This window comes from Zonotrichia albicollis, chromosome 4 (assembly GCF_047830755.1).
Source record: "Zonotrichia albicollis isolate bZonAlb1 chromosome 4, bZonAlb1.hap1, whole genome shotgun sequence".
Classification (NCBI taxonomy): domain Eukaryota; kingdom Metazoa; phylum Chordata; class Aves; order Passeriformes; family Passerellidae; genus Zonotrichia; species Zonotrichia albicollis.
This window is the reverse complement of record NC_133822.1, coordinates 54,073,250-54,086,306: the sequence shown is the minus strand read 5'-3', so window position 1 is coordinate 54,086,306 and position 13,057 is coordinate 54,073,250. Positions and strand designations below refer to the sequence as shown.

The 13,057-nt window shown below is 37.0% G+C and overlaps 1 protein-coding gene across 1 annotated transcript in view; it reads left to right on the top strand.

The window, feature by feature from the left end:
* Positions 1-13,057, top strand: part of ARID2 (AT-rich interaction domain 2) — a 98,549-nt gene that overhangs the window by 76,199 nt on the left and 9,293 nt on the right. Inside the window, exons 16-20 of the mRNA XM_026797039.2 lie at positions 3,032-3,180; positions 8,730-8,868; positions 8,968-9,053; positions 12,778-12,901; positions 12,992-13,057. The exon at positions 12,992-13,057 is cut by the window's right edge and continues 26 nt beyond it. Of these exons, the coding sequence (XP_026652840.1) occupies positions 3,032-3,180; positions 8,730-8,868; positions 8,968-9,053; positions 12,778-12,901; positions 12,992-13,057 (564 nt within the window). The remainder of the gene's footprint in view (positions 1-3,031; positions 3,181-8,729; positions 8,869-8,967; positions 9,054-12,777; positions 12,902-12,991) is intronic.

The window sequence follows — 13,057 nt, the reverse complement described above, 5'->3', positions numbered from 1 at the left end:
AGTGTAGGCCACATTTGGCCTCAGCTCATAGGGTTTGTTATTCGTACCACACACGGAGCATCTGTGCCCAAATGTAGGGTAAACAGTCCATTCCAGTTAGCAGAAAGTTCTTAGCTGTAGTCTTGGTTATCATGACCAGGCTGAATTTCCTCCCCCTCTCCAATACCTCAGTCTAAAGTCAGCCCAGTCTCGATATAAAATCTCTACCTGCTTATTAAGAGTAGGCTCTAGTATCTGCTCTGTAAGTTGACTGTACAGGCATTAACAGTTTGTATTTGTATAGTTTAGGGTTGAGTATAAACCCTACTGAGACAGATGCTGCTGCTCTAGAGGGACCTTTCAGTCCCAAGATTGTGTGAGAAAAGGGCTAAGTGGTGGCAGTTGCAAATTGTATCATGGAGAGGTCTAATTTGATTATAAAAGGGTGTGTGGAGTGCGTTCAAGTCTAGCGGAGTACTGGGCATTTGTTTTCCTGGGAAATCTGGATTCATTAAATGTTTTCACTAGAGGAGGAAATTTTCTGGAATCTTTATGCCCCAGGGAAAGACTTTACGATGTTACTTTTCTTAGACATTAACTTTTCCCTAATTAAGTCTGTCTTCATTTAAAGACAGATGCATTAACATAATCATTGCATATGAGCACGTTGCATATGAGCACCTAGCAAGTATTTCTAGGTATGTTTCTGTGAGGAAAAGGAGTTTAATTTCTGAAAAACAAAGGCTATACCTAATTTTAGTGATAGCCCATGTGTCATGCTTTACTAAACTAATACATGACAAAAGAGGGAAAAGGAAACCAAAAATTAGCATTAATCTTTATGAATCTTTCTGATCTCTTTAATAAAGAGAGGAAAGCTTTGTGATATTTGACTGTAAAACTTTAATTTCTAAAATAAAATAAAAAAAATGCTAGGAGCAAATGTAACTTTGCTTTACATGTTGATTTAAAAATATAATCAAAAATCAGTCATTGCTGATAGGCAAGCAATGGATTTGTCTTAAAAAATACATGGAAGTTGTGTCCACCAAGTTAGAGTGAAACTACTCCACAGTAGAGCAGTAAGAAGAGAATTTTAAACAACAACAGCTATTTTACATGTTTGTTTTCAATTTATCAGCTTTTTTCCTCAGAGGAAAAAAAAATGGGAGGGGGCACTGAATGACAATTTTTTGTCCTGAAAATTTGTTTCTCTTTCTAAGCCCTTTCATTTTCAGAATGCAACATTTTGTGTTGTATATCTCAGATCAACTTATTTAAAATAAACAATTTTTCAATGAGATTATATTAAAACCTTTGAATACCACTAGGAGAGCTTGCCAGAGAAACCCTTGAGAAAATTCATAATTCCAGATTAATTGCAGGGTTGGCTTTGAATGGAGTAAATAATACATGAACCACACATTGAATGATGAGAATTAAACGAAATACTGAGTTCATTCAGTAAGCTCATTTTCTCTTCAGCACATTAAATGAGACAGAAGTTCTGGAGGGATAAAAAGTCACATAAAAGACCATCAGAATGTGTTGATACTGGGATGCCAAGTGAAGGTTGCAAAACAAGCTGTACTGCTGACACTCCTTTTTTTTGCTTGCAGCTTCATTTTAAAAATGCCTTTTTAAGGGGACGTTGATATTAAAAGACTCCACTTATGTTTACCTTTTGTAAAAAGATATCTTGTGAAGGATTCATTACCCATTCTGTGAAATAGCTTAAAGATCCTTAGGTGAAAATCATTACTGAGTTCAAAATAGTTCGTAGTTATGACTAATGGACTCAAGTCTTTTCTTACAACTTTTCATATATGTGGATGGATCACAGGCATCATAAGTAGTTGTGCTGTACTCAGGTGTTTTGCAGAGTTTAGAGTTTTTCCTTATTTTTGTCATGTTTTATTGTTTGGATATGGGATGTGTTTTGCTTTTGATCAGGCTTTTTTGCTGTCCCTAGGGTCATGTTAGTATAATAGTATACTATATATGATGTAGTATAATCTGTGATAGTTACTAACTCACTACCTTGTGTGACTGCTGTCCACAATGCCAACAGAGATCAGCAGGAAGAAAATGTAAGTTGATATAAAAATGAAATGTTAGAAATTGGTTTCTTTGTAGTGAAAGTCTAAAGCTACTCAGTAACAGAGCTGCAAAGATCTAAATGTGTGCACCATTTGAAAGTGTTTGCTTATCTTATTCTTACACAGACATGGAAGTAATATTATTTGATCTCTTTAGAGTGTGAATTTGTTTTCAAACAGTGGGGAAGAAAAGGATGTTAGGTCTTCATCTCTAAATAATATTCAGAAGCTTAATTTTTCTACTGTCATCATCCTTAAAAAACTTAGAACTTGCTGACCAAAGACTTCCAGGAAAAAAAAAAGAAGAGAAACAATATTCTGACACAGACAGTGTTTTGAAATGGAACATTCTGCATTCAATATCCATTATTCAGAAAAAGAAATAAAATTAGTTTGTGTTTATATATTTTTAGGTAATTTGAAAGATAATTTTAGTTGAGTGTTAAGTGTTTTGTTATATTGCAGGGGAGTGAGGGGAAAGTAATTTTGCTTTCTGAAATGTTTGTTTTTGTTGTGTACAAGTTGTACAGCATTGTCAGGCATTCTGAGCATGTGGTGCTGTTCCCTATGCTGATGATACTGCAATGCCTTGGGTTTGCATGAGGTTTTTTCCTTTTCTTAAATAACAACAAAGCGTTTGAAAAATAATGTTAATCTTTGCTCCATTAGTACCCTTGAGAAATTTCTTTGCAGACATAATTCTGTGTTTGTATTTGGGCATGAAGTTTATTGTTTAAATATTATCAAGTTCTGTATCAGTAATGCAGTGTAAAAGTTGTAAGTCCTTCATGTTACTGTGTCTTACTAATGCTTATTCAGTGTTCAGAGTATGAAAAAATTGAACACCTGTGGTGGATTAAGGTGTAAAACAAAAAGTCTTTCAACAAGCAGTAAAACTGTATGTCAAGTATAGAAATAAGCCCTGTTTAAAATTGTTTTAACTTTTTCTACAGAGCACACCTGCAACATCGATACCAACAGTTCAAGTACAGGGCCAGCAGATGAATTTGCAGCCACCTTCATACACTGCAGCAAGTCAACATGCAGAGCAAATGAAAAAACCTGGACAGAACTTCATGTGTCTGTGGCAATCTTGTAAAAAGTAAATGGCTTCTTTATTTACCTTTTACTCATATGTAACAGATGCTTGTATATAGAAGATGATTCTACAAGTTCCATCCATTCTGTTTCCTTAAGTTACCTTACACTTTTTCAGTGGCTAAAAGAAGAAGTGAAAACTATTGAGGAAATTGAATGAGATGGGGGAAGGCAGGACACTTAACTCCTCTGAGTTATACTTCAGAGCATAAAATGAGTATTATGTAACTTTCTTGAAGTATATTGATTCTTTAGTAACAAAAAATAGTTGTGTGGTTAACTTAAAAGAATTCTGACCTCTGAAACTTGTTCTCTGTGTTGCACATATAAAATAGTTCCTGTACTGCAGTTACAGAAAATAATTTTCTTGCTTTTCCAGTTCTGCAAGAGCAGGGTGTTGCACTTCAATGTCCTGGTCACAGTCTTATTTAGCTTATGACTAATTTTGGTAATTATACCATCTGTGTTCCAGAGGATGCCATTGTCTTGAAAGGAAGTAGTAAGAAACTGGCTCTTAAGACTAGAGAGCTATGATTTTTTTTTTTTTTAATTTGCTTCTGTTCTCAAAGGGGAGTGGACTACTAGACATTTAGATGGAGGCTTATAAAAGCTTGATGCAATTCTTATGGAAAGTGTATGTATCTTGACACTGACTTTTAAAATAACTTAAGTTTGTGAATATGCTTAGTTTGTGGGCAAGGGCAGAGAGTTGGTGAAAAAAAGTAGTTGTCAAATAGCTACTTTGAAAACCTGGAGACAAATTGTGAGTGAGAAAAATTGCATAACATATAGGATGGTACGAAAAAGAGTGACAGCCTCATTGCTGTAGGATGACAAAGGGAGCATAAAGCTGATTTAACCAAAAGCTGGTGGAAAATTTAAAAATTAAAATGAAAAGATGGAGAAGTTTAGCTGTTTGGAATGGATCGTGAAAATAAGACATTTGAACAGAATTATAGGAATAGTGAATGAGGGTTAGTATGAAACCCCTGAAGGTGTAATTTCTGTTTCTTTCATTCCTTGCAAACATAATTCTAAGATCATTCAGTCTATGCAAGACATTCAGTCAGTGCAAGAGATCTGGTGCTTTTTAAATCATTGCATTATTTTCACTTTAAAAGTGATTTTTCTTTCTTTGATAGGTGACACTTCTGTATGTAAGAAAGGCTTTACTTACTCTGCAGTTTCCTCCCTTACCACTAGTAAATAGAACTATAGAGCCACAGTCTGCTGGCTCCACAGTGGATGCATTAACTCATGCCTAGGTGTGGGTGGGTTGCATTGAGGTTGAAATGAAAGGCTGGGGCAGTGTCACACAGAAGCCTTGCCAGCTTGTAGCATGTCAGAGAGTTTGCTGAACTACAGTTTCAAAGTATAAGTCACCAACTTTATTCCATGTCTAAGGTTACTTAGGATAAACTGTTGGGGCAGGAGGAGGAGCAGTAGTATTAAATTACCTTACATTATCCGTCGTTTTGTAGTCTGTCTTCAAATACAACTCCAGAAGGTTTACCTGAGACTGAAGTTCAGGGCTACAAGGCCATTGATCTCTGTATTTTGCTCCTTGCCCAGTGTATTATTTCTGTTACTTTAGTCTATCTGGCTGTTACTTCCTGTACTGCTTTTCATTCATGTTTAAATTGCATTCTTTTCAAAAGCTTTCAGACATTTTTTGCATTAATAGATTTAGTTCATATGACAGCTCTTGTTTTTATGCTCTCAGCTTTAAAATAGTTATTTCAGTCCCAGCCTAAAACCAGTTTAGATAAACATTACACTTGACCTTCTCTGTGGTGAAGAGAACCAAAATGTTAAGTTAGCATTTTCCTCAAATATGTATTGTTTATTCATATTCCTTGAAGAGCCTGATTAAAAACAGGTATATAAAATCTCCTGTAGGCTTCCTGGTTCTGTTAGATGTAAAGAAAAATCTGGAATTGCCACCTGTTCTTTTTTTGTTTGTAGCTCTCAGTCTTAGCTGCTTTTATTGAGTAGTTTAAATGGGAAACAAGAAGATTCTTTTGAGTGGCTCATTAGTCTGTGTGAACTTCACATTCACTTCTTGGTTTCATTCTCAGTTGCTTAGCATTTTTTTCCCTAGGATTAAGCAGTCAGTTTCATCACAGTAGAATGATAGAATACTGGGGGGGTTTTGTGATATTTGTAGCTAACTGGAAAGATACAACAGGAGGCACATTTGAAAAAATAATTTTCACCTGTTTCTCTATGCATGTTCTTTAGTTTAATTCTCAAAAAAATACTAACATTATGTTTTCCTTCAAAAATGCAGTGCAGAAGTCAGTGAAGGCCTTAAACATTTTATTGTGAAGCAGGATAAATATGAATAAATAAAATAGCGTGTTCATTTCCTACTGACTAATTCAGCTGCTCCAGTCAGCAGCGTTCCAGTGGTGTGTATTGGTGGTTTGGTTTGGGTTTTTTAGGACCAAATTAGGAAACATTAGACTAAGATTTGAAATGCCACAGATTTAGTAGTGTCTAAAAACTACAGTGAGATGAGACTGAGTTATGCAAATAGTTGAAATGATTGGCCTCTGGCAGATCTGTTCACATTTAATATCTGAAGTGGAAGTAAAATTCTAAAAGGTGTCAGTCAGCACATTACTTTGCATTAAGGATGTAACAGAAAGTAGGTGTTTTCCTTTGAACTTCAGCTGTCTGCAGGTACTGCTAATTGTATGCAGCTTAATTTAAAAGCTGCTGTTTTGTTTCCCAGGCAGGCAGATGTCTGCTCTTGAATTGCTTTGTATTTAAAAAGTAAATTGAAAATGCTATTGAATCTCCAGTGCCTGTCAAGTCAGCTGTTAATGTTCTGTTCAGCAGTTGAACAGAACCATGGATGAATTAAGTGTGTAACAAGAGTCTAGACTGAACTGACCATATTGTCAGTATGTAAGCTTTTTTTATTACAATAGTTAGGTGTTTCTTTAAGGAAAAATAGTTTTTCTCTGCAAAATGGTACTAAGTTTGAATCTTTTTAGGTCAGTGATTGAAGTGTATAACACTGAGTATATTAAATACTTTAAAAAATGAATGAGTCAATATAGCTGAAATAGCTTTATTTTTCTCGAGATTTGCCATGTTGAGTGAAATGTTTTGCACTGTGTTTTGGATTTCACTTAGGCCATGAAATTTGTTTCATCTGTGCCAGAAATTATTATTTTATTATTCATAAAATGGTTAGTGCCAGGCTTAAGCAGATTCCCCTTTATTGTGGGAAGATTTTTCTGTCCTCTGAAACACCCACTGTAGAGCCAGTGTAGATGTAAAGCATTTTATTTTCATTTCCTACTATGGGTTATCTGGACCAACAGCAAGAGCCAGGTATTGCTCCTTCTCAGCTTCCCTTCAGTATGAGGTAACTGGCATGTAAAAGATGAATGCTTTTAAAGAGAGTAGTATTTATTGCCAGTGCAGAAGGTGATTTCTGTATTACAGTGGTTACTGCAGTAGCATTCAGTTTATAACTAAGACTTGTCTGTGGGTGAATGTGATGTCGTTACAGCTCTTTGATGTCGTTACAGTGTTCAGGTATCAGTATCTGTGCACTTAGGCCTAGGCATCAGTTGCAAGTGTGTTTGCATAGTGGACACTACTGAAATTAGTACTGGGATGTAGAGGGAGGTGGCTGAATCAAAGCACTCACTGTACAGCTGTTCATAAGCTGAGAGTGTGTGAGGGCAGCTGCTGGCAATAACTTCCCAAATGGCAGCAGCAAGGTTTCTAGACCTCTTTGGTCCAAACATTAAGTGGATATTGATGAGCTGGGTTAGTTGTATTGAAGTGAATTTTGAGTCGATAAATCCTTAGGCTATTTTTTCTCTTTCGGAGTAAGGGGCCTAATTTGTAACATCTGAAATACATAAGGTGTATATATAGACTAAAAAAGCCCTAATGTTTTGAGTCATTCACTATTTTCGTGTCATGTATTTTGAAACACAGCAATTCTCTTTTACCAGCTTGTATATGTTACAATAGCATATCATTTGTCTACATGAGATTGGAGATAGCCTAGGTTGCAGCAGTCATGCATTGGTGGAGCTTGCAGGCTTGAGAAATTTAGGTCAGGTAAGGAGTCAAGTCAGGCTCTTGAACTTGAAGAAGGCAGACTTCTTGCCTTCTTAAGGGAGGGTTCTTGGGGACAGAGGAGTGGAACAGAGCTGGAAAAACTGGAACTGAACCTGGCAAGGTACACAGAAAATAACAGGAAGGGCTTGTACAGGTACAATTAATGAGAAAAGGAGTGTCAAAGGAGGTGTACCCGTGCTGGTGAACAGGTAAGAACAAACAATGGCAGCATGGCTTCAGCAAGGCAAAATCCTGTCTGACCAACCTAGTGGCTTTCTGTGATGGAATAACTGCATCAAAGGATAAGGAGAGGGCTACAGGTATAATTTATCTGAACTTCTGTAAAGCCTTTGACATGGTCCCCCACAACATCCTTCTTCCTAAATTGGAGGGAGATGGATTTGATAAGTGGACTGGTAGATGAATTAGGAATTGGTTGGACAGTCACATTCAGAGGGTGGTGATCAGTAGCTAAGAGTCTTGATGGACTTCAGTGACACATAGTCTGTACTGGGACCAGTGTTATTTAATGCCTTCATTAATGGCATGGATGCAGGGATCGAGTGCACCCTCAGCACGTTTGCAGGTGACACGGAGCTGAGCGGTGCAGCTGACACACCTGGAGCACAGGATGCCATCCAGAGGGACCTGGACAGGCCTGAGCAGGGGGGCCATGGGAATCCCATGGGGTTTGACAAGGCCAGGGGCAGGGGCTGCACCTGGGTTGGGGCAAACCCTGGTATGAGCACAGGCTGGGGATGGACAGATGGAGAGCAGCCCTGCTGAGAAGGGCTCGGGGGGCTGGGGGAGGAGAGGCTGGACATGACCCAGCCCTGTGTGCTTGCAGCACAGAGAGCCGGTCAAGGGAGGTGACTCTGCCCTTCTACCCTGCTCCAGTGAGGCCCCCCTGCAGTGCTGCATCCAGCTCTGGGGTCTCCAGCACAGGAAGGACATGGACCTGCTGGAATGAGTCCAGAGGAGGGCCACCAAGTTGATCAGATTTAAATAAGATCTGAATCTGACTGCTAGTGGAGAAGAAAAATGGGAGAAGGAACATACGAGATTATTTTCTATAAATATATTGTATGTTTATATATATAAATATAAAAATATATTATGTAAACCTTATCTAGTTAAGATGTGCATAGTTTGTTGCTGTATATTGCAGAGAATGGGTCTGTTTGATTTAACATGCATTAGGTCTTTGGTGAAGTGTAAGTAGAAAATAGAGGCATGATATTTCAATCAAGTTTGGAAAAATCATACTGACATTTATTGGTAGCTCACTGGTAATATGCATACATATTTTTCCCTTCAAAATTTTGCAACTTTCCATTTATCAATGTGTGTCTCAATTCAGAAAAAAAAAATGTTAACCACTGTGAGTTGATGTTTGTTGGATTTGTACTTCACCATTCACTGGGGGAAAAAAATAAAATAAATTCCCCTCTCCTCTTTTTGTAGGTGGTTTCAGACACCATCACAGGTTTTCTATCATGCAGCAACCGAGCATGGAGGAAAAGATGTGTACCCAGGGCAGTGCTTGTGGGAGGGATGTGAACCTTTCCAGCGGCAGAGGTTTTCCTTCATTACCCATTTACAGGTACACATTTTCTTTCACATATTACTTCAGAAAACAGTAGGAATTTCATGGTAAGTTTCCACACACCATTCTTACTGTCTTTCTCTTTTCCTCAAATAGGATAAACACTGTTCCAGAGATGCTTTGCTTGCAGGATTAAAGCAAGATGAACTTGGACAACCAGGAAATCAGAAGCCTTCCAATAAGTAAGAGATTTGAGCCTCATTAACAATAGCAAAAATAGGGGAATTAAAAATTATTGAAAGAGTTTGTTTATAACTTGCCTTATTAGGTGAAACTCTGTATGTTTAAGAATCTGTAATGAAATTTGAGGTCTGTTCCAGTAAGACAAAAAGGGGAATAGATTCTGATGTAGTTGCAGTTACCTTAAAAAAAACCCAGGTAGTTCTTTAGAGTATATAGGTCAAAACTCTGTGATGAACGTTGTTCTCAACATGTTCTCCTATTTTTTTGCCCAACTGGACAGCATTTTTTAACTTTCCTTGTTACAAGGAAGTGCTTGTCATACAAATGGAAAGTTATTTATTGTGTATGGTTCATGTGTCACACAGCTGAGATGGATTGTCTTGTAACTTGCTGTATTCCTTCCAGTTTTGTGGTCTAAATTTGGGCTGATTTGATCCAAGAACTGTTGTAATAAACTTTCCTTTAAACAAGCAAGCAAGATAAACAATAGACTCCTCAGAGTCTTCTGATTTTGTGTTGCTATCTGAAATCAGATTTGGTTCTTCTCTTTCCCAGCATGATTTTGACCATGTGGAATTAATATTGCAGAGTACAGCCCCATTGGTGTGAGGTTTTGGGGCTGGCTGTGTTAATAGTGGAATTGTTCAAGGTTCAGTTACTTGTGTAAGTGTGTCAAAACCTGGCCTTTGTTAGTAACTGACTGGAACCACTTTAGATGTAATTACATGGTCCCAGGCAGATTTTTGCTGTTCTGTTTTGTGGCTTGTAAAACTGCCACCAAGCTGCTGGAGGCAGCAAAGAAAGTCAAGTTATGAAAACTGAGAAATTTAGTTTGAGAATCCTTTTATTTTTTAATATAAAAAACCATCTTAACACAGACTTATAATTGTTTTATGGGGCCTTGTTTCATTAAACTGAGCAACACTCAGACCTTGGAAAACCAGAGAAAGAAGAATTATGGTAATTTAGTCTTAAATAGTTGGTAAGTGAGAAGTGTAGGGCTGACACCATCTACAAGCATGATGTGTTCTTAACTCAGCCTTTTCATAATGTTCCATCACACAGATAACACATTCCAGTAGCTATGTGTCCTCACAAGCTTCTTTTAAATTTGCACAGGTAGTCATAGGAAAAAAAACTGTTTATACATCCCCTCTTCTGAGGCAGAATTCCCTAATTAGGTCAGATTCAGAAAGCAGGAATTTACACACATAACTAGTTCTTGCCAACTTACTGAGACTGCAATATCACAAGATACTAAGGGTGTGGTTTCAAAATTCAGATTGAAATGAGAACATTCCTCTGCTCAAAATTGCATGTTTTATGTCTTGAAAAGATGTGCAGATGTGATGCATAGGGACCTGGTTTAGTGGTGGATCTGGCAGTGCTTAATATTTAGACTTGGTGATTCTAGAAGTGTTTTCTGGCCTAAATGATTTTATGATTCTGTTCTGACTCTCTGTGACATTCGTTATTGCTTCTCACAGCTGTGCATTGCTTATGGTGAGGGAACTAGCTTTAATTTTTGTTAGATTGCATGCTAAATCAATTTGTTTTTTTAAAAAAATGCTCATAGAATGAAAGAAAGGGCTTGCCACACGAGTGGAATCTCTTTGCCTTACTCTCGGTTGAACACCAGTACAGGAGGTGGGCTGGAACAAAAGGAAGAGATGAGACCTTCTCTTTCAGCACTCAGAGCAGTTCATATGCTTCCTGTCTTGTGAAGACATAAAGGTTCCCTTTCTGTTCCTTTTACTGTCCTCCCTTAACAAACAGGAGGATTTTGGGGAAGGGTAATGTGTCCTGTCCCCCACATTACTTTACAGCACTGCCCACAGTTCTGTTAGCGCAGCTGAAAGGAGTATCCAGCAGCTCCATGAGGGAGACAGGAATTGATAGTTTGCTTTCCAGAGTGCATGATGTGTCAGTTGAAGCCCTAAGCTCAGTCCAGCAGCTCACCTCATTTTTTTTTCCTTGTTGCCACTGAAGCAAAGGTGAATATTCTTAATGCTCTGTGAGAGTGGGCCAGGAGATTACTTTAAATCACAACATAAATGGTAGAGTTTGAAGTTAAGTTACACAATTAAACACAATTAAAGAAATTCAAGAAATACAGATGTTTTTAGAGATACTTGCCCACAGACATACATCAGTTCACTTGGTGTCTCAGTAGCATCCATTTCATTTTTCTTCAAACTTAAAAAGAGAAGATAATTTTTAATATGTTCCTAATTTATTGCAGTTGTCCCTTTTTCAGTATTCCTAGAATAGTAATTCAGCTTTCTAAAATAAGGTATGATAACTGTTGAAGAGAGACATTCAGAACAGCCTCCATTGATTAATCCTTATGCTTCTCAATACAGAGAAAACAAAAATCTTCAAGAAATTAGAAATGAAGACAGTAATTCTTTTACTGTGGTACTCGGTCTTCTATGAACATGTCATTGCCTACTTTCTTAATTCTGCCCCTGCCATTCTCCTTTGACTTCATAAAGCCTTTTATTTATTTCCTATATTACATATTTTATTTTATATATTTTTATATGATACATATTATTTCTATTCAGGGAGGATGACAGTGATTATGAGCTCTTAGGTGTTAGGGAGGAGTCTGTCTCTTACTAAAGTAACACAGTTTTTATCTGGGCTTCCTTGCTGTTAGAACCTCAGATTACTAAGAAAGTCTCTCTAAATAGAGAATTCAAGTTTTATTCTTAGAATATTCACTTTCAGTATAAGATACTTATACTGAAATTAAACTTATACGAAATTAAACTCCTACAGGCTTTCATTAAAAAAAAATAGAACATTTACTTTTCATTTAAGCCACATTTACAAGTAAGCACTACCTAAGCTTCTTAACCAAGTTCTACTAGGGTATGAAAAGACTTCATAATAATATTGTTCAAAATACTGAAGTGTGGTGATATTTTTCACCACTACAAATTGTTTTTTTAGGATGACATTATGAGTAAATCATTAGGTAAAGTTACCAATTTATACATTCTGAACTCTGATGGCATGAGTAATTTCCAAGTTTTTATGTGAAATACAGCTTTGACTTTCGTGTTAATACTGAAAATGGAGAAATTGCTTATGCTAAGTTCGTTATACTCTGCCTAATTTATTAATCTCAGTCTAAAAGCTGCAGTAACAGGTAATTGGTTTTACAAATGTTTGATATGATTTACCAGTTACATGTTTTATGTCTTATAACTTATGTTATTTTATATTGCTCCTCATTAATCACAGTTAATACATATTTTATATTGTCTTAGTGTCAAATGGTCCCAATGAGCTGTGACAACTTTTAAGTGGTTATAGGACCTTCAAGGACCTTCTCTGGCCAAATCTCAGATGGCATTTGCATAGCTGCTATCACAGTTCCTGTCTGATGAAACACCCCTTTAAATTGGTACACTTCAGGAAATGGCTGTGTTATTAGTACAATATATTACTTTTCCATCACTAATGTCGGGGGTGATGAGCAATACTTCTTCAAGAGAAGTGTTTTTTCACATAGAATAAAGTGCATGACTCTTCTTAAGGGTTTACAGTGAGGCTTATCTCTGTGGAAGCAATCATGTATCAGCACCAAGTGTTAATGGCTCTTTGTGTCTCTGTTCAGATAGGTTAAAATTGTAAGATAAACTTTCCAAGTTGTTAATTGTCTAGAAAGCAGCACAAAGCTTATTTTTATTAATTCTTTTTTTACTAATGTAGGCAGCCAGCTGCTGGGGCTACTGCCTCTACTCCCAGAGCACAGAAGGCCATTGTGAATCATCCAAGTGCTGCCCTAATGGCATTAAGGAGAGGATCAAGGAACCTTGTCTTCAGAGATTTCACAGTTAGTATTGTTGGAATCAAGTATTAGATATTAATTGTTGCCTGCTATTAACTGCAGGGCTTTTACATTTTTTTGTCTTTACTTTTGCAGGATGAAAAAGAGGGACCAATAACTAAACACATCCGATTAACAGCTGCCTTAATATTAAAAAATATT